Source organism: Procambarus clarkii, chromosome 18 (genome assembly GCF_040958095.1).
Source record: "Procambarus clarkii isolate CNS0578487 chromosome 18, FALCON_Pclarkii_2.0, whole genome shotgun sequence".
In the NCBI taxonomy this organism is placed as follows: Eukaryota; Metazoa; Arthropoda; class Malacostraca; order Decapoda; family Cambaridae; genus Procambarus; species Procambarus clarkii.
Window position 1 is genome coordinate 28,558,673 of NC_091167.1, and position 20,884 is coordinate 28,579,556.

The 20,884-nt window shown below is 41.7% G+C and overlaps 1 protein-coding gene across 1 annotated transcript in view; it reads left to right on the plus strand.

Moving 5' to 3' along the window:
- The window catches only part of LOC123754351 (WD repeat-containing protein 3), a 36,220-nt gene that overhangs the window by 6,079 nt on the left and 9,257 nt on the right, over positions 1 to 20,884 (plus strand). The window contains 10 exon segments of the mRNA XM_045736684.2: positions 682 to 776; positions 1,972 to 2,142; positions 5,443 to 5,539; positions 6,734 to 6,861; positions 7,008 to 7,201; positions 12,292 to 12,532; positions 14,287 to 14,399; positions 17,098 to 17,314; positions 19,659 to 19,781; positions 20,725 to 20,829. Of these exon segments, the coding sequence (XP_045592640.1) occupies positions 682 to 776; positions 1,972 to 2,142; positions 5,443 to 5,539; positions 6,734 to 6,861; positions 7,008 to 7,201; positions 12,292 to 12,532; positions 14,287 to 14,399; positions 17,098 to 17,314; positions 19,659 to 19,781; positions 20,725 to 20,829 (1,484 nt within the window).

The following is a 20,884-nucleotide window of genomic DNA, read 5'->3' on the forward strand; positions in this document are numbered from 1 at the left end:
CATCATCAGCTTCTCAGCTGATTAACCCTTAAAGTGCAGTTATTGTCATCTGTTGATTCACAGCGTAATGCAGTTATCATCATATGTAGATTTAAACTATTATTGTCTGGGTTTTATACCAATGATGCTATATGGGTATAATAGCTCTATATGGATGAAGGTGTAGTGGAGTTTACCATGACCAGTGAAAAAATCCTGATATCGTTTCATCGTTATCTTACTATTCAAATGAAGTTATCATTGACAATTTTACTATGCCAATGTGGTAATTGTCATGGTATAAAATTCCATTACAATTACATATGTACACCAGTTATGTTCATATGGTTTTCACAACTCTGTATGGCTATAATGAAGTATTTCAGAAGTATTCGGTTTAATTCTGCTATTCCATACATTTTGCATCCAAATTAATTAAGAACAAAAGTTGTTCTGTATTTTTTTTTTTTTTGTGCAAAGGTGGACAATCATTCAAATCCATAGTCAAACTTTAGGGGTAAATAAACTAGGTGTAAGATTTCCACTGATAGCTTTTAGTGTTAAATCATTTGGCATTAATGAGGTGCTTCCACGCAATCTTGTTTATTACCATTGCTTGTTCATACTCACCCTTATGTTTTGTAAATGTACAGCTCTGGTTGATTATTCCTTTTATTCATTTGATTCAATATGTTCCTACAGGTCACCGTGGAGCAGTGTCAGCCTTAGCATGGGATCCACAGGGCATGAGAGTTGCATCTGGTAGTGACGATGGTGAAATAGTAATATGGGATGTGGTAAGTTATGATAAATTTTCTCAAAACATTTTCTGTTATCTGACATTAGGGTCTAGTAGAGTCTTGTACTATAGCTGGCATTTCCCACTCCTCTCAGTATAGATATTTATTGGAGAAATCAGCATGTGTAATTACTTCAGCTTTTCTGTGGGGAGCCCTTCCGGCTTCCTGGAGCTATCACTGATATGTGCTATATTAGTCTGGGGCATCAGTCAGTGGAGTTCTGCCTACCAGGGACCATGAGCCAGAACCTGGCCCCCTCAGAGAGGCACAGGTAGCAATGGCCTACGGAAACCCTCATGTGTTTGCGAGCATTCCATGTCTGCCATCAACCAGGGTTAGGCACCCAGAAAGGCAGGCATAACAAAACAAACCCCACCTGGTAAGAAATTGCAACTGAAGACCAAACAGAGAGACAAATCTCTGCCAAAAACATAAGCAAACGAGCAAACGTCGTTCATTGCCACTGTGCCATTTGTCTGCGCAGCCCTCCCCTCCCCAGGAGGGGTAGGGGGAAGCCCCAGAACCCCCACGCCAGCTACTCACACCTCGGTTTATAGGCTAATGCACTCTTGGGTGCGGTCATCAACTCTGGATTCGATTTCTTGGTGGAATTAGTGCCTTTGTAGTGTTTTCTGTGCTTTGTGGTGCAGTGGCCAGGAGTAACAATCAGTGTACTGTGGCTGCATGTGCTTAGGGCTGCCTTCCTTAAGCACCCTGTAAGTACTACCCTTGGGTTTTAGGGTTGCCTTCCCTAGTCTTCGGGACTCCTTCATTAGGGGGTTCTTGCTGTGACGGTATGTAATATCTAAACGGGAGTATGGGTTGAATTATCATATTGTAGGTTGATTTAAAATGAATGAAAAAGAAGTGAGCTCAAAAATTATAGGATAGAAATACTTAGAAAATTTGTCAATTTACTTTTTAGTTGTTAGCATTTTTGGCTTACTAGCAGTAAGTTTAATATACAGTATTGTATTACATTCCCTGGTTGTTCAAATAAACTGCTAGAGGATGCAGTCACCTTCCAAAAATTATATTGCCTTAGTATTTCCTGTTGTATTTAGTATGATCTATCATGAGAATAGATAAAATTGACCATGTATTGGTGTATTGGACCATGTAACGTGTGTTCAGTATATATTGAACATTTCAAGTTATATTTTTTAATTTTCATATTTTGTAAAAATTTCAGGTTTCTGAACGTGGAATGGTTCGTCTGAAAGGACACAAAGGAAAGATAACCAGAATTCGCTTTCTACAGAATCGTAATGTAATTGTGTCGTCTTGTAGGGACTCGTTCATCAAATTCTGGGATATAGATGTGAATCATTGTTTTAGAACTTTGACTGGACATCGTGCTGAGGTGAGTGAATCTGCTATATTAGCGTCCTATATACGAAAATTACCTGTCTGAGCAGACTTACTTGGTTGTTTCCTTGTGGTAAGATTCCACTCTCATGTGCAGGGAAATAATGTAGATAGGCAGGTTCTAGGTACCAGAGCCACAGTGAACATTTGAAATGTTCCTACAGGGTTATACTGATGCTGGAGACCACTTTAGGAGATCTTTGAACCAAAGTGAGTAGTAAATGGCTCAAAATTGTCTGCCCTGAAAGACTTCATAAAGTTTTTTTTGGCAATCCTGAGTGCCAAGGAGTGCCATAACTACTTGTGTATTTATTTGGCTTCTTACCTCTAGAGATAACAGTATATCAACAACAACATTGTCACAATATATCCTGAGCAAGAGATAGAGCTCTTTGTACACGAAGGGACTGGAAACCTCCAGGTGTGTCATACCAGGTAAAGTAAGAAGATTAAGAATAACCAAAGATACACCGTAAGATGGGTGCCAGTGGTATGCTAAATGAGTTATGAAGACAGGCTAAGAGAGAACTAAATCTAACATTGTTAGAAGTGAAAAGGATAAAAGGCAATGCAGTATGATCAAAATGTGAAAAATACTAAGGGAATAGACTGGATAGAGACAGCCTTCTCCTCATAATGAAAACAGAATGAGGGGAACAGATAGGAGTTGAAAACACAAGTTAACCAGAGAAATGTAAGTAAATATGTGCAGAATGGTAGACAAGTGGACTAACTTGGGCCAGAGATGGTGTAAGCAGCCACCATTCACAGCTTCAGGAGCAAGTACTGCATAACAGAGTACAGTATTGGGATGTTGAAAAATACACTCAAGTACAGTAGTTATGAAGTGGAGCTCTAGAGCGAGATCTTGCTCTCCTTAGACACAACTAGAGGAGCAAGCACATAGACTTTGGGTAGACTGCTTCATCACACTGTATGAATACTCAGTCTTTATGTAGTGGGTCTTAGCCATAGATTTGACTAGAATCCTGTCAATTGGGAGTGAGCTCCTTGACTTCCAAAGCTCTTGGTACCTGGTGAGTTAAAATTCCATATTATATTATATTTCATTGTCATATTTGCTATTGAAATTGTGGATGGATGTAGCTATAATTACAGTACTTTTTCTTTCATTGCATTCAACTTGTTTGCTGTCCTGTCTACAAGTGCTTTCTTTCTTTGGCTCACTTGCATTTAATGCATTCATCACTATTGAAAGAAAAGTAACATAAGATTTGGGAGTAATGTCAGAAGACCTTACTTTAGGGAATATACTGAAGTTTGTCACAATTGGAAGAAAATGACAGGTTGGACAATGAGAACGTAACAAGAAGAGTGGCAAACAGGAAAATAGCTTTGGAAGAAAGTCAAATAATTTTTTTGAGACAGAAGAAAGAGGTTTCAAAAGGTGAAACAGAGAGAATGTATGGTGCTGGAACTGGCTGAATGAACCACTTGCATACCAGAATCACGAATATAATTATACCCCACAAAAGTGCTACAACTGCGACACGCAACAACTAACATTGGTCAGAATAAATCCGAAATGCCCATGCATAATGGACCTGCCAGAAAAATCTCCCAGTCAAATTACACCAAATAGATTAACTTCATTTATCCTTGCCAATATACAAGGACTAAAACGAGCAAAAAAGTGCCGTTTTAGGCTCAAAAATGGCCTCATCGCCAAGTCAAATGCAGTATTTGGAGCTTTCACAGGAACCTATATAGGGAAATTCATGGACAGTGAGATCTGGATGCCAGAATATAATCTATATAGATGTGATAGGGTAAACAGGTCACATGGAGGAATAGGTTTGTATTTTAGAGAGGACCTTGTATGCTCTGAGTGCCTTAACTCTCCAAATAAGGTGGTAGAAGTACTGGGAGTAAGAACTATGAAAATAAACTAATTATTATTCTAATATATAAACCACCAGATGCAACAGCTGAGGAATTCACAGAACAGATAAACAAAATAGAGAATAGCCTCGATAATCTGGCAAAGCCAATACCTGGTATTATTTTCCTAGGAGAATTCAACCTGCCCAGTCTACGATGGAGAATAGCAAATAATATTATAACCATGTATTATAATAACCAGCACCACCCAAGGCCTTGAGAAACAACCTGAAAATCCCACATTTTGGTGGACAAGGAGTCTGTAAACTGGTGAGCCATCATCCCATCAAAGAGGTAACCCGTGAAAGGTCCTGTTTGAACATGAACACCAGTGTTTCATGAAGAAACACTGTATGAACACTGCTCATGAAGCACAAGAGCAGTGCTGGCAAGTGGAAGAAGAACCCATAACAAGAGGTGCATACAACCCAGAAGTTGACTGCACCAAAGTTCAAATCTGATCGGCAGCAGGCAATACCCCAGCCCTACGTAAATGAGGAAGGGAACCTGAGTACATAATAACTAAGAAATGGGTCAGCATGATGGGGCTGCAGAAGGCAAGAACTAATGTGACACTCCTCTGAAAAAGGTAGAAGCAAATACTGTAGGTGGAGGCAAACAAAAGGACCAAGTACAGTACCTAGCTGAATCTAAGGACTGGGCCAACACAACCTGCCAACATGTGACATGGGCAGAGTAGGACACAGCAACTGCCAAGCAGCTTTGGCAAAGCAGCTGAAGGCACCCATATCCAACCCTAAACTGAGTGAATCAACATCCTCACAGAGCCTAAAAAAAAAAAAAAATCCAAAAGGCCAAGAAAGCTCATGACCTTGGCCAAGTGCGAGTGAACCTGCAAGTCATCTATCTGCCACAAGGCCTGCAGAAAGCAAATGGTATCGAGCATGACGATGCGTCATTCCTTCCTCCCAGGAATGAGTGGGAGCAAACAGGCAGTCACTGAGTGGCTCTAAAGTGGTACGATAGAGTGGTAGAGTGTTCCTCTAAAGAGGAACTGCCGAAAAACACCTGCAAAACGTTCAAAACTTAATGCCACTCGAGCAAGCAGAAATGCAAAAGGTGTGCCAAACCTCAAGGGTAAAAAGAGAGGAATGTCTGATAGCCAGGAAGACTCCATAACCTCGAGTCACAAAGTGTTATTGGTATGATAATGTTCAGTAAAAATGAGTTCTTCCAGGCTCCTGCATAATTCTGTATTCCCAACCCCGAAATTTTATGTTCTGCTTATTAGGAGATATTAGGACTAAATGCTTTTCATTTTGCAATTTCTTCTGTGCTAAGTTTTTAAATATAAACAAATGACATTTTGAATCCATTTTGAAATCATAAATAATACTGCTGTTATTTTAAAATTTTGATTTTTCAATTAAAGGTGTGGGACTTTGTGTTGCTGAGAAATGATACACGGTTGGTATCAGGAAGCAGTGATGCAGAACTAAGAGTGTGGGCACTGCGCTTTACTGATGCAGGTAGATACTCTACTGTACTTGAAACTGAATTCTTTTAACATGAATGAACCTATTTTGTTCAGCATCCTTATTCTCATGTTTTTCTGCTTTTCTCTTGGTTCTTTGCATTTCTTGCTAGAGAAGCCCCTTGTGGCTCCTTGAAGCTACTATGCTGACATGGTACAGTCTACCAGGTCACATCATCCGTGGAGATCTTTAGACCTACCGATGACAAGTGCCAGAACCTGGCCCCAACCTCAGAGGCGCAGGGCTTGGTGTCATTTATTTTTGCCACCTCACCAGGAAAGATGCCCAGAAAGTAAAGTCAAAACAAATAACTGCTGGCTTAAAACCATCGTCAGCTTATTCGCCCCATCTTTTCCCACTTATTTGGGTGGGGGGGCGGCAAGGTACCTAGCTGTCAGCCGGCATCTTGGCCTTGGTGTATTGCTGATGTAATGGGTACCAGGTCCCCTCTCTGCTGTGCTGGCTCTGGTGTTTGTTTATTCAGCTAAGTGTACATTTCCTGTACACTGTGGTGTAGTGTGAGCCAAGTTTTGAGAGTGCATTTGAGAGTTTTTGGAATGATACACAAGCAAGGGTTTAATTTTCAAATCGCCACTCAGATTACCACACAGCACAAGAGTTAGCCTATCTTTCATAGGCTTGTGTTCGGGCAATGACTTGTACTGTTGGGCATATTCATGTAAGGCGACTGTTACGAGTGGAAGTTGTTGGAAAAATGAAGAATATGGAAATAAGAATAAAGGGAACCCCAGAAGGTCTATTGACCCATATAGGGCAGCTCCTATTTATTTTCACCAATCTCATTCATGCTCATGTCTAACCAATGTTTGAAATAATCCAATGATCTAACCTTTATTATGTTACCCAGTAATTTGTTCTGTAAATCAACCACCTTATAATCAACAAATTCTGTTGTCTTTTATGCTGTAGATTGGTTACCATTGTAATAAAATTACAGCACTGTATTAGGATATTTTTATACAGTATATTTAAAGCTAACGATTAATTATGTTTGTTATTTTTTCATCAATTTCATTTACTGCATTATTAATTTAATAGGATGTAATTACTGTAATGACAAAATTAATGGTGCAAATTTGTTGGTATAACAAATTCATTTTATATGGTATTTTTATTGTATAAAAAAGAATTTAAGCCATAATTCTTCTAATATTACATTTTCTTCAGATTCTAAAACTGTAAAGGACAAAGATGAAGTGTCAGATGAGCCTCCAAATAAGATATTTCATATTGACACGGAAGGAACACATTCTTCCTCGGGCGTGGACCACCAAGACAAAATAGAAGATGACGCGGTTAGTAATGACTTGAAAAGAAGTTTACTACTGTGAAATTTAAACATTGATTATATTTGTATATAAATTAGAGTACCTATATATAATGTATATATATTTACTTATATAAAATATAATGCTTATTGGTATACTATATTCTTTTTCAGAGTGTTTTGGAAATTGTAAGATTAGGAAGTGTACTTCGCTCTCGTGGTGACCGAGTGTGTGGCTTGCACACCGATGGTCGTGTGGTTGTTTGTCATGGAAAGTCTCCAGTCATGGACCTCTTCATCATTCTGACGGATGAAGAGGTACAAGCAAAAGTTTCAAAGAGACTTAAAAAAGCACGTAAACGTGCACGGTATGTTTCAATTTGTTCACCATTTGTTCCACACCATGACATCATGAATTACTCATGCGGCTAATCGGTGTTATGACATATTTGTGTTGCTCTAAAATGTGATATTGTTCCCCAAATTTTGATATGAGCATTTATTGAAATGGTTCTAAAAATGCAGCAAATAAGTTTAATTGTGATAAAGTGGGAATAAGCGTAGTTTATAGTTTGCCTAATGATGTGAATATTTTATTACATATTTTTTGTTCAGTTAGAGTATGTGTATTTGTATGTTACGTGTAATTTTCTGCACTTTCATCTGACATTGTTTTTGTATGTTTAATTATTATTTAATTAAATTATTTAAATTATTTGTAGACATGGTTGAAGCTGATTATGTTGCTGACTTTTGAATTATGGTTGCCAAGACTTGAGAAACATTTTTAACACAATGTTAAATACTTGATACAGTACTGAAATATTGGAGCCTGTTTTCATTTTTGTTATAGATGTATTACAGGGAGCCGGTCGGCCGAGTGGACAGCACACTGGACTTGTGATCCTGTGGTCCTGGGTTCGATCCCAGGCGCCGGTGAGAAACAATGGGCAGTTTCTTTCACCCTATGCCTCTGTTACCTAGCAGTAAAAATAGGTACCTGGGTGTTAGTCAGCTGTCACGGGCTACTTCCTGGGGGTGGAGGCCTGGTCGAGGACTGGGCTGCGGGGACACTAAAAAGCCCCGAAATCATCTCAAGATAACCACATGTCTGCTATTGTTGCTGAAGAAACTGTTAAGAAATTTAACTTGAAAGCAATTTGGCATGGGGCCTTCTAACCCCATGAAGGTCAAAGGTTACATCCACCCTTCCCTCCATTATCATTACTGTACTGTATCTCATTCCCCACATTTATTACTTTATTTTCTACTATCATTACCTCATTTCCCACTTTTGTCGCCTGATTTCCCACATTTGTCTCCTGATTCCCACTTTTGTCGCCTCATTTCCAACTTATCTGGGGGAAACCTCTGATGGCTTCCTGAAAGTATCTTGCTGTGTACTAAAAGTCACATCAGTCATGGAAGGTTTGTTTGGCTTACTGGGGACCAGAGCCAGAACCTAGCCCCCTCACAGAGGTGCAGGGATTGAGAGAATTTACCACCTTACTGGGAAAAGCACCCAGAATGTCGGTGAAGCTTTTTCAGACAATGAAGCTTATTAACCACCAAACAGCTCTGCAAACAACTCGCACAGAAAAAGGAATTCACTCAAACTAGCGCGAAACTCGCTACTACTCATCACTACCACCACCACTAGGTGGCCTAGCCCTCGCAGCTGGCTCCCCTTAACAACCAACTGGCTCCCCTTACCTGTTACTGATGTTAAAGTGGAAAGTTTCACATGTAGGGCTCCAATCTGCCAGTTATGGGCAAGCCCTGCTGCTTCAAGTTTTGTGCTGGCCATTCGTAGGACTTTGTTCATCTATCAGGGGCTGTGTGCTTGTTGTCGAGTTCCTCATTTTTGTGTTTGCTTCACATGTGTGTTTTGTATCCTGCTTATTATGTGGGCATGGCTTTGATTGCATTTTGGGCTGCATGCACTCAGGGGTTTTCTTTCCTGGGTGCCTGCTAGTGCTGCTACTGCACAGCCAGAGGTATCTTCTCTAGTGTGTTCAGGAATTTGCCCCTGAGAGGCCAGGCCACTGGACTGGAGCCTTGGACTAATCACTGGGGTGTACAGCTTGTGAAATGAAGCCAATGTTACACTAGCAGAGGCCAAAAAACCTGCAAGAGAAGCTCCTCCGAGCACATCAGCATCCTGTGTGAGCCAATCACTATGTAGCTTGAGGAGACCAAACGAGTGCATGACTTAACCCAAGTACTGATGGGAGTGAAGTTCATCCACCATCAGTGCCGCCCATAACGGGAACCTGGGCATGGAGCTGCACGAGACTCACAACCCAAGGAAGTGCGGGAGCAAACAGGCAATCATTGAGGGGGTGCAAAGGGTAAACACCATAAACATGGACAATACCTCACGTCGGTGCAGTGTGTGGGTGTGACAAAAGCCATACCAAGCTCCAAGTGAAAAGAAAGGATTGTTCTCAAGCCAAGAAGATTCCAAAACCTCATAATGCATCCAGTACTGGGAGTAGGAACCCAAACTCAAAAGAGGCAGGCTCTATCTTACTCTGGGTCTCGCAGGGGTTCATTAACAAGGCCTTCCACACTGCTGCTGAAGGGAACCCTCCAAAAGGACAATCTCAACAGGCTCAAAGGCTCACAGAACCAAACACTAGGGGGAGAGCTGCACCCAAATCTTATTTGTACAGGGAGTGGGGATATGAAAACCCTTTTCCTGCAAAAGGAGACCCTCATTGGAGGGTCTCCAGAGACCACTTAGAGACCACCAGAGACCACTTAGGGTCGAAAGGGATGATCCAAGTCAGTGGATCATCATGAGTCAGGCATGATCCAAGGGTTCATGCCTGACTCACCCCAAGCCTTGGAAGCAGCCGTGAAGAGCCCCTGGGGAGATAAGCATCCTTGCCCACTGCCTGTGATAAATAAGCAGAGTCTAGGAGAAATGCTTCAAAAGCAGAAGGTACTGGCCGAGAAGACCCAGAAGCCTCGGTGGGGTCGGTAGATGAACTGCCTCTGTGCATGATTTGGAAGGGGTCAATCCAAGAAGCTGACCAAGCCACATCCTGAACTAAACCTTCTCCCAATCCCGAAACCCTCAGAAGCTTTGGGGTTGGAAGAACAGGGTGAGGATCAAAAGAGGGACAAATCAAGCCTGGGGAAAGAGGTGGTGTGGACAGAACAAAGGTCTAACACCTCCAATTCTGGGGTCCCTAAACACCATCCAGGCACATAAATTAGACCGCTGTTACTTAGCAAACCTAACATGTAAAGTGGTTGCTGCCTGAAAAGCTCTAGTCTCATCAGGAGGGGCCGAAAGAAGATCCACATGATAACAAACTTCATGTGACTGGGTTGAAGGCATCACTCACCAAACAGGTAGAAGTAATGGACATCGCCATGTGGCACGGACTACATACACCTCAGAAACTCAGACGAGGCGAGAGCAGGTTCGGGGAAATATATATGGGGACCACCAAACCTGCAGGTAATTTCCAGGGGCCCAAAGGAGTTGATCACATGGAACACCCAGGTACTGGATCCATACTTTGGATCTTTAATTGAAGGCTGTCTCTTATTCTGTATAGATATGTCTAATGCATAGAAATGGTGTAGTAAGCCAACACGGTCTGGCTCTGATGGCTGTGAAGGCCAACCTCGACATACTAACGTGTAGCATGCAAATACCCAGTGCAACCCATGCCATCAAGTGTTGCTCCCAACCTGTGTCAATGTCAGGAAACCCAAGGAGCCTGACTCAACGTGGATGAAAGCCACACAAGCGAGGAAGTCCTCTGAGGAAGCAACCCCCCGAACATCCCAGGGATGATAACCCTGAAGCGCTAGGGCACCACTTGGGAGCCCATAGGAAAGAGAATCCAGTGCATATCCAGCTCCAAGCGCACTTATGTCCAGGCTCACACTACACTAGAAAGTGTAAGAGATGCCAAGGATGGCAACAAACACCACTTAGCTGAAGCAGAAAACCTGAACCTAAATGGTGACCCGGTACACATTAACATCAGCGTAGAACTGAGGAGGGTGTGGCCAGCTGACTGGAAGCTATTTACCCCTTTCCCTGAACGAGTGGTGAGGGTGAGGCGAATGAGCTGGCACTAGTTTTCAGAATTTTTGTGAATTTATTTACATTGTCAGGTGAATTCTTTTGGCGGTTCTTGAGTCTGAGGTCTCTATTAAGGCCAGCAGTTATACATTTTATTTTGCTGACTTTCTAGTGCTTTCCCTAGTAGTGGCATAAATAAATAATTATCACTGCTCCCTGCACGTTTGTGAGGGGGAAGTGGGGAGCCAGGTTCTCGCTTATGGTCCCCAGTAGGCCAACAGAACTCTGTAACTGATGGGACCTGGTAGATGCTACACTGTCAGTGGCAGCAGCTTCAAGTAGCTACAAGGGATTTCCCCTGAAAATATATTTTGTTTCTCGCTATAAACCATTTCCACCTAAGTTGACCAGACCACACACTAGAAATTGAAGGGACGACGACGTTTCGGTCCGTCCTGGACCATTCTCAAGTAGATTGTGATGAGGAGGTAGGGACAGGCAATAAATAGGCAAGAGAGAGCTGAGGAGGAAAGTCAGGTGTAGGGGATAGTAGTAATGGAAACTGCAGCAGGCCTAACCTATTTCCACCTAACCTTGTCTATTCACATACCCTGTGAACTGTTTGCAAGAAATTTCCACTTCTTTACATTCTTACTCATCATGTCACTTTACCATATCTTCCTTTCTATCCCCCCTTCCCAGCCTTCCTCTCCTCATACCTTATTCATTTGGAGACACTTCACCAATCTTCCTTCACTAGTTTGGTATTGTCAGACTACCTTGGTATGCTCTTCTCGGTCTTGTGTTCTATTGAATTTTGCACTCTGCTTCTCTTCATAACATTCATGCCTTTGTTGACCAAACCACACACTAGCATGTGAAGGGACGACGACGTTTTGGTCTGTCTTGGACCATTCTCACGTCGATTGTGAGAATGAAGGGACGACGACGTTTTGGTCTGTCTTGGACCATTCTCACGTCGATTGTGAGAATGGTCCAGGATGGAAACGTCGTCGTCCCTTCACTTTCTAGTGTGTGGTTTGGTCAACATATTTCAGGCCACGTTATTGTGACTCCTCGTCTTCATGCCTTTCTCTCTCCTAAAATCACATACTGCTCAGATTGTCAGTTAGGTTAGTTGACACTACTATATCTTTATGGTGCCCTCTACTTAAAATATTCCTGTTTTGTTTTATTCTAACTGGAGCTTTCATAGCAGTAGCCACTTTCTTTCTCTGATTTACCCTACTCGCAAGTTTTGTTGCACAAATTCCTCTTATCGATCATACATCCCAAGTTTTTAAATTGAACCTGGCCAAATTGTTCTCGAGGTTAAATCTTTAGCAAGAGTCATTTTTCATCCATGTCTCCTTCTCCCTGTTCAATTCATTCTTTCATTTCTCTGAACAGAGAATCGGGCAATGATGTTGAAGTAGGTGAAACACCACAACTTGCTGATGAACTAAGAAAACTGCCAACATTACGAGCAGCTAATAAGTTGTTAGGGTTGGATATAGTATCCGAAAACCTGGGCACTGTGAAAGTAGTTGGACTTCATGTTGATAACAGCCTGGCAGTGTATGGATCCAGTCTTGATGCTAAAGAAGATAAAGGCCAATTTCAAGATAAGAAAAAAGGAACTTCAAATGCTGTAAGATAACAAATTTCCAGCTGTATATGGTGTTGTTTGCAAGCATTGTTATTTGATTGAATATTGCATACCTTTATGTGAAGTCTTTTTTTGAAGCATTTGAACATTGTATAACTTGGTATAATAACAGAGAAATTTGTTCCTACATCATTCTATATGTTTTCTTCTTTTCTAGAAAGGATCCCTCAGTAGCTCCCTGAGCTTAACTCTGGTACCATCAAGCCTTAGCACTAACACACATGCTTGAATGGAAGGTGTCTCCTATGTTGCAGGTGTTTCAGGGGGTTCTTTAGAGCCTCTCAATGCATGACTCTGCTCCTGCTCTCTGCTGTGATGTTGGTCTCTTGCAGCTGCATGCTCAGTTTTCCCTGTTGTTGACTTATGTTGGTTGTGGATAACCTTCATGCCCACTTGCACTTGGGTTCTGTCATGCACTTCTTGAGTCTCCTGAAACTTCATTGTGATTGGCTCACGGGGAAAGTTTAGGCACTCGGTAGGGTTCGTCGTGCAGGGGTCCTGGTCTTGTCTACTTCTATGTCGACAACCCTGCTCACACTGTATGCTTCGATCTTCCGGGAGGCAGTGGCTGTATTTTTTACCTCCTGTCTTGTGTCAACAGGCCATGCTAGCCCAGTCCTTGAACTCAGCATTGGCCCTTGCTCTCATCTTCCCTTCTTCCTTTTCCTCGCTCCTGTTTCCCGAGGACATTGTTTCTCAGTGTCTGTCTTCTGTGGCCACTGGTTGTTGGCCTATGTCTGACTTGTGTGTTTGTGGGGGGGTTGTCTTTGCCTCCCATGGTGGTTTGAGCCAGGGCATTGCATGCGGCTGGATGGGGTAGGTCATGCCTTTGGAGCCAGATGCTGGGTCAGCATGCACTTCTTGTGGCCACTTCTTCTTCGTCTGGTTGGCGCCGTGCTTGGTTCTGAAGGCTGGTATGCGGGGTTTATCCCAGATCTTTCGTGGGTTACCCCTTTGATGAGGCAGTTGAGGGGAGGCTTACTTAGTTTGCCAATGTTTGGTCTCACAATTTGTGGGCTCTTTTGGGTCGTTTCTGGAGGCCTGTGGCGGCATTGGCTGGTCCCACTTCCTTCCGTAAAAACCTGGCTTTCAATTCAGGTTTTTCAGAAATTTCAATGCCAATTTCTGTGAGAGTCCTGGTGGATTCCCGACATCCTCTCTCCCACAAGGTGTCGGGTGAATTCAGTCATTATAAGAACTGTTGGTGGAGTAGCTGGCTGACCTTGTCTGCCTTCCCCATCTCCCAAACAAGGGGGGGGGGGGGGAGAGATGGGAGAAATTAGCTCACACTATTTTTCATGCATTTTCAATCGTTTATTTATATTGTTGGAGGATTTCTTTTGGCTGTTTTCATGCTGCAGTCTTGTTCCTATGCAAGCAGTGGTCTGTTTTGTTTCCCCTGACTTTCTGGGTGTCTCCCCTTAATGGTGGCAGACTTTAATAAATTTACATAAAATTTTCATAGTGCCACTGCTCCCTGTGCCTCACTGAAGGAACCAGGTTCTGGATCTTTGTCTCTGGTAGGCCAATAAGAAATCTGTGACCGAGGGCACCTTGTAATCTGGCACTATATCAGTATAGTAGCTTCAGGAAACCATCAAGGGACTCCTTCAGAAATTGGCATTTCATTACATTCAATGTAATTGAAATGCAATATTTTTTACTGCTAATAAGAAAGTTAATAATCATATTTTGATTCCCTTTATTTTTTACTTTAACATTTTTGTTATTAACAGATCAGTGAATTATATAATCCAGGCCATAGAACAGAAGTGAGGGCAATAGCATTCAACTCTCTTAGTGACCAAGTCATCACTGCTAGTGCTGACTCTCTCAAAGTCTGGCATAGGTGAGTCATTGCTCTGTAATGTTCGTAAGTTTTGCTCATTAACCCTTAAAGTGCGCATCACGTCATATGACGTGCTGGACGTTGTCCCAGTCAACTGCACATCACGTCATATGATGTGTTGGAGTACTACGCAAGATTTAAACAGCCTGCGGATACACGGGGTTTACCACACCTTCATCAGGGCTCTTGTAAACAGACGCCATTTTAAAAAAAAATCGTGGGCCAAACTCCCGGGTGTTATTGGCCTCAGTATTGAGTGAGCAACCAAGCCTGACACACGCAGCATGAGCTAACAGCACTGCTGTTCAGCTTGTGACCACAGCATCGCCTAAAAATGCCAAATTATACTTGTTCATGCTATTATGTAGCGATGATATTATTAGAGAAGACCCCTGACTGTGATAAAACTGACCAGGGTTCTGATAATAGCAGGATTGTGGTGATATTTAGTGCTGTGCGCCATGGAGGGAGGAGTAATGCTGTGGGAGGGAGGGTGGTGGCGATGTCTTTTGACTGTGTGTGGCCACCTTTTATTGACTGCACTCAGCATACCAGCTTAGTGGTTCGCTATGGTGAACACAAATGTAGATACTTATATATAACGTGTGTATAGAGGGTATAAACAGCAAGAGAAGGTTTGGAGCCGCCATTTTGGTGAGGGCGGTGGCGTCGTGCAAACTGACGCCACCGTGCAGACGACGGTGTTGTTTACTGGTTACCACGATGGTCTTTGGGCATCATACCAGTTTATTTGTACAAGTATGGTGAATAAAACAGGTAGATATTTATATATAATGTGTGTATATAGCGTAATAACACCACACAGTATTGTTGGAGGAGAAATATTAGTGCGTCTGGCCTTGAGGGCGGCCGACGATCAGCTGACTGTGTGAGTGTCCACATCTTTGTGCCTTTACTCACCATACAAGCTTAGATGTACAGTTATGGTGAACAAAACATGTAGATACTTATATATAACGCCTGTATATTGTGAATTATTGCAAAAACATTATTGTGGGAGGAGAATGTGGGTGAGTCAGATGACTGGAGGGAGGGCGGGAGTGGCTGGCTGGTACACGGCGGTCACTCCTCGTTACTTTTTGACTCATAATAGCTACTTAGTGGTTTGTTATAGTGAACAAAACATGCAGATACTTATATATAACCTGTGCTTATAATGTAATAACCGACAAAGTATTTGTTCACTGATTGATGAACATAATTGAATCAACAATATGCACACCATATTTTTGAGTACAGCAATGATTCACTCATTTTATTATATAAATATATCAAACTACACACTATTCAATAATATTACAGCAAAAAAAGTATGAAAAATCAATCAGAGACATTGAAATAATTCGGTAATTATCTCTTTGTGGCAACTCTGGCCTGACAGCTTGCGAGCAACAGACCACCTGGGACACACGCTGAGTCAGCGCCTATAATTTGCCAGACTTGCCCGCCCTATAGCGGGCAATATATGCCACTTACGATTTTTTTATTATTTTTCCCGTGATCAGTGAACACAAATTAACAGGTTAGGAAGAAAAAATAATTTTTTTTCAAAATGACATGTGCCTGTGGGGATGACAGGATATTAAACCCCGAGCAAGTTAAGGGTTAATAAAATCTTTTAATGGCTGAATATGTTTTGGGGATGACAGGATATTAAACCCCGAGCAAGTTAAGGGTTAATAAAATCTTTTAATGGCTGAATATGTTTTTTATACAGTAGTGCACTTGAAAGTATAATTTAAAATGAACTTGAGTTGGTTCCAAGGACAATATTTCATCCTGTCTTAACTCTGGCCAGGTTTGATTAACCAGACTGTTGGATGCTGCTGTATGTAGTCTGACTTAGGAATCTCAGCCCTGTTGATCAGTGTACAGTATATTAAGTTGCAGATGAGTTAACGAGAGCTAGAACGATGAGCCAGAGCCTGGCTCCCTCAGAGAGGCGCAGGGAGCAATGGCATGTGAAAACTTGTCTGCTATCAATGGGGGTTAGGCATCCAGAAAGTTAGGTGCCCCAAAACAGATCCCAACTGGTAGAAAATTGCAACCCAAGACCGAACAGAGCCCAAGAACTCCCCCGCCCCTCAAGAAAAACAAGGCAACAAGCAAATAGTCATCAAACTGACATGAGACTGACCCCTTCCCCCATCCTTCTTCCACCCCTGATAGGGCCCCGTTGCCTTGATTTTCATGGGGAGTTCTTTGGGTCTGTTCGGTCTGGGGTTGCAATTTTCTATCAGTTGGAGTCTGTTTTGGGGCACCTACCAGTTCTGGGTACCTAACCCCCGTCTATGGCAGACATGAATATATTTTCAAAGAGTGGAATTTTCAGAGGCCATTGCTCCCTGCGCCTTACTGAGGGAACGAGGTTCTGGCTCGTGGTTCCCGGTAGGCAGAACTCCATGTGACTGAAGCCCCAGACTATTATATCTAATATCAGTCCGATGGCTCCAGGGAGCCTCCGGGGCTCACCCAGAAAATGGCGTTCCATTACATTCAACACTGGTTTTTTATGATACTGTACTGCACTATATGCAACAAAATCAAAATGTTTAATCTTTTTCATTATAGTTAAATGTGAAGTGAAGGGTGTAACTTATATAGAAATTAAAAAAGTATTTTTGGAAGATTTCAACTTGCAGTACATTTATTAATTATTGTTTATTTTTTTCATCAGAGGTGACAGACAAGCTATAACTACAGTTCCTTGTGACTATGCTGTGTGTGTTGTTGTTGTGCCCGGTGACCGCCATGCCCTGATTGGCACACGATCTGGCTGTCTTCAGCTGGTTGACTTTGGATCATCCATATTACTAGAGAATATCATGGCTCATGAACCTGACGAGATGGCCACAGACACAGGTGTATGGTCAATTGCACTTACACATGATGGGGTGAGATTTATTCTTTATATAATTTTCCTGAGAAAACTTGTTTATAAGTAGGTAGGTAAAATAGATATAATAATGAAAAATGACATGATGTTTAATTAACGGTGATAAGTTCCAGGTACTTAGTTAATTACCTAAGTGTAGTTACGGGATGAGAGCTACACTTGTGGTGTCCTGTCTTCCCGGTACTCTTTGTTGTATAACGCTTTGAAACTACTGACGGTTTCTGCCTCGACCACCTTCTCACTTATCTTGTTCCAACTGTTTATCACTGACCACTGTTTGCAAAAGAATACTTTCTAATAGTTTTTCGGCACCTTTGTTTCCTTAGCTTGAATCTGTGTCCTCTTGTTCGTGAAATTGCCGATTTCAGGAATTCCTCTTTGTCAAGTTGGTCAATTCTTGTTAGTATTTTGTAAGTGGTGATCATATCACCTCTCTTTCTTCTATCTTCGGCATGTTTAACACCTCTAGTCCCTCCTCGTAACTCTTGTTTTTCAGTTCCGGAAGCCATATTGTAGCATTTGTATGCTACAATAGCCGCTAAACCATTTGTATGCACATTGTATGTTTCTAAGTTTAAGTAATAACAATATTCTGCAATAAATTTCATTAAATGACTTCAATTAGTTGTCGTGTGTGGCCTACATGACAACACAAATGTGGCCCATAGTCTTCGGGGGACCCTCAGTTTGACATGCTTAGGGTACAGGACACGATCAGATTTACTCATAGACAGGAAACCAACATGTAAGAGATCTGGAAATTGTGATGTCTGAGGACCTGACATTTAGGTTACATAGCCGAGGTTGTATCACCGGCTGACTGTGATCTACCATCCCCCTATTCCCAAATGAGTGACGGAGGTGGGATGAATGAGCTGGCACCTGTTTTGAAACTTTTTGATTGTTTGTTTACAGTGTTGGGGAGTTCTGGCAGTTCACACAGGCTATGGTCTCTTCTTAGCTAGCTGAGGTTTTTGTCTCATTGGTGGCATAAATAAATAAATGCCACTGCTTTTTATGCCTCTGCGAGTGGGGGCCGGGTTCAGGCTCTTGGTCCCCGGTAAGCTAGATAGAACTCCGCTGCTGAAGTGACCCAGTAGATGGTACATTGTCAGTGATAATATCTTCAGGAAGCCACAAGGGGCTTTCCCTAGAAATGACAGGTTGGATAAAAAGAACCTTTCAAACAAGGAATAGCATACCAGTGATGATACTTTTCGAGACACTAGTGCTCTCTAGAGTGGAATACTGTTGCACAATAACAGCCCCATTCAAAACTGCAGAAATTGCTGACCTGGAGAATGTGCAAAGATTCTTACTGCTAGAATCCACTTTACTAAACTTAAATTATTGGGACCAATTAAAATTTGTAAATCATTATTCTCTAGAGTGTAGGCAAGAGATATACATCGTAATTAATATGTGGAAAATTTTAAAGCGACTGGTTCCATATCTGCATATGAAAATAACAACACATGAGACCTGAAGCATGGCAGAGTGTAAGTAAACAGTGGCCCAAATACAAGGGTAAATGAATCAAACATCAGCAAAGTAGCACCTTTCCTTGTATTTACTTAACGGTATGTGCACTCGCTATCCCCAGAGAAGAGATTGCTTGTGGCTGACAGCCTTCAACTTGATGCTAGGGAAGAGTATCTTGAAATTGTCACTTAGTGCAAAGACCAGAGAGACACTATGAATCTGGTATACACCCTATGAAACAACCATAAGCATGGGCTCCAAACATAGGCAATATGCTGTATTGCTCTGCCCAAATGATTGCCTAGGTTTCTTAGCTTTGAGAAAGATTGGTCTTGAAGCTACACCAGGCAAAGAGTAAGGTGACCTTTCCAGACCCTTTACTTGGTAGAGAAAGCATCTGGAAGGGCCTTGAGTTTTTGTTTTGCTTTTGTGTGTTATATTGTGTGATTTGCCTCGAATAAATGACTAAGTTATGAACACCATGCGCTCCCCACCATTTTGAACAGAAATGACAGAAATTTGAAAACTCCTTGTTCTAAGTGGGAAGGTACTGAGGTATTTACCCAGAAAATATAGTTAGCAACATGTAAATGAATGAATCTAATTCTTTTAAATATGGCTTGTTTGGTATCTGAACATTAAATAATATAAAGGGTTTAGTTAAAAAGGATTTGGAGTATAGATACAGAAGCAAGTATTGTGAGTCTGGGTGTGGAATACTGACTGAGGGAAGTAATCGTGTTTGAGAGCAAGATTCAATATTTAATATTCAGTATTTGATTCCAAAAGTGAGTTGTAAATTTATTTAGCTTCCCTAGAAAGTTAATTATAAACATTGTATGTTTGTTATTTTTCTTCAGCGTGGCTTCATAACAGGTGGAAGTGACAAGATGGTCAAGTTCTGGAAATTTGAACTGATTCGTGATGAAGATGAAGGTCGAGGAAAGAGACTGAGTTTTGTACAAGACAGTAGGGCTCTCAAGGTGAGTAATCATTTAACAGTTCTTATAAATTTTAGGATTACAAATATAAAAATGTTTGGAAATTAGAGTATTTATCATATACCATATGTGCATGCCCCATTAAATGTAACCCAGCATAGCACATTTGTTATAATACTATTTCTACAAGGGTCTCCCCTCTCATAGCTCATTTACCATATATACTGGATAATTGAGCCTTAGAAACCCTTCACCCACACATAGTCTACTACCCATTTGTTGCCTACTGAAAACTGGAACCAGAATCTGGTTTGCTTTATGTGAAGAAGGGAAGACTGGGGATCAGAGATCGGCCCAAAATCAGGGTAAACTCCACCAGAAAGCATAAACACAATAAAACAAGTAACTGTTGGAATGAAAATATTATTTCCAAGTAAACAAGACCTAACAATTGTTGCTGTTGGGTAACCTCTAAAACTGTGATGCACCTGACTGCCACCAGGTGGCAGCTCAGGTCACCCATGGTACCTGGATTGTACCTGAATGGGGTTCTGGTAGCTTTTCTACTCTGCCCGGGGGCAAAGTAGAAATTTACCCTGTTGTACTAGCAAGTGCTTCTTACACTATATGGCAGTTGGCGTAGTCAGTACTTAGTTAATATTTTCTAGACACTAATTAGCTAGCCTTTCTGTTCCAACGAATGTTTGAAGGGGCATTGAGTTGTTTGATCTATTCTTTGGTGTCATAGTGAGCAGTTTCTCTCAGTAGGTGGACTGAGGTATTCTCTCCACTGTCCCCCTGCCCCCGGAGTACAGGACATGACCATTTGAATAGTAACCTGTTCTGGTTGGGACTGAAAGTGAACCCAGTGCTTGGTGTGCTAGGAGTGACCTGGGTGGACCCACAGCCTTAGCTATGGCCACAATCAAAATTCTGCCTAAAAGAAGTGTTTCATTCCATTTAATATCCTATTTTGTTTTTCTAGGTTGCTGACCAAGTTACGTGTGTACGATGCTCCGCCGATGGAAAATTTGTAGCTGTGGCAACACTGGACCTAAAAGAAACGCTCTATTTCTCAGATAGTTTAAAGGTAATTATTATTTTGTTTTTAGTGAATTAAGAAATGTATACATTGCACTCTCGTC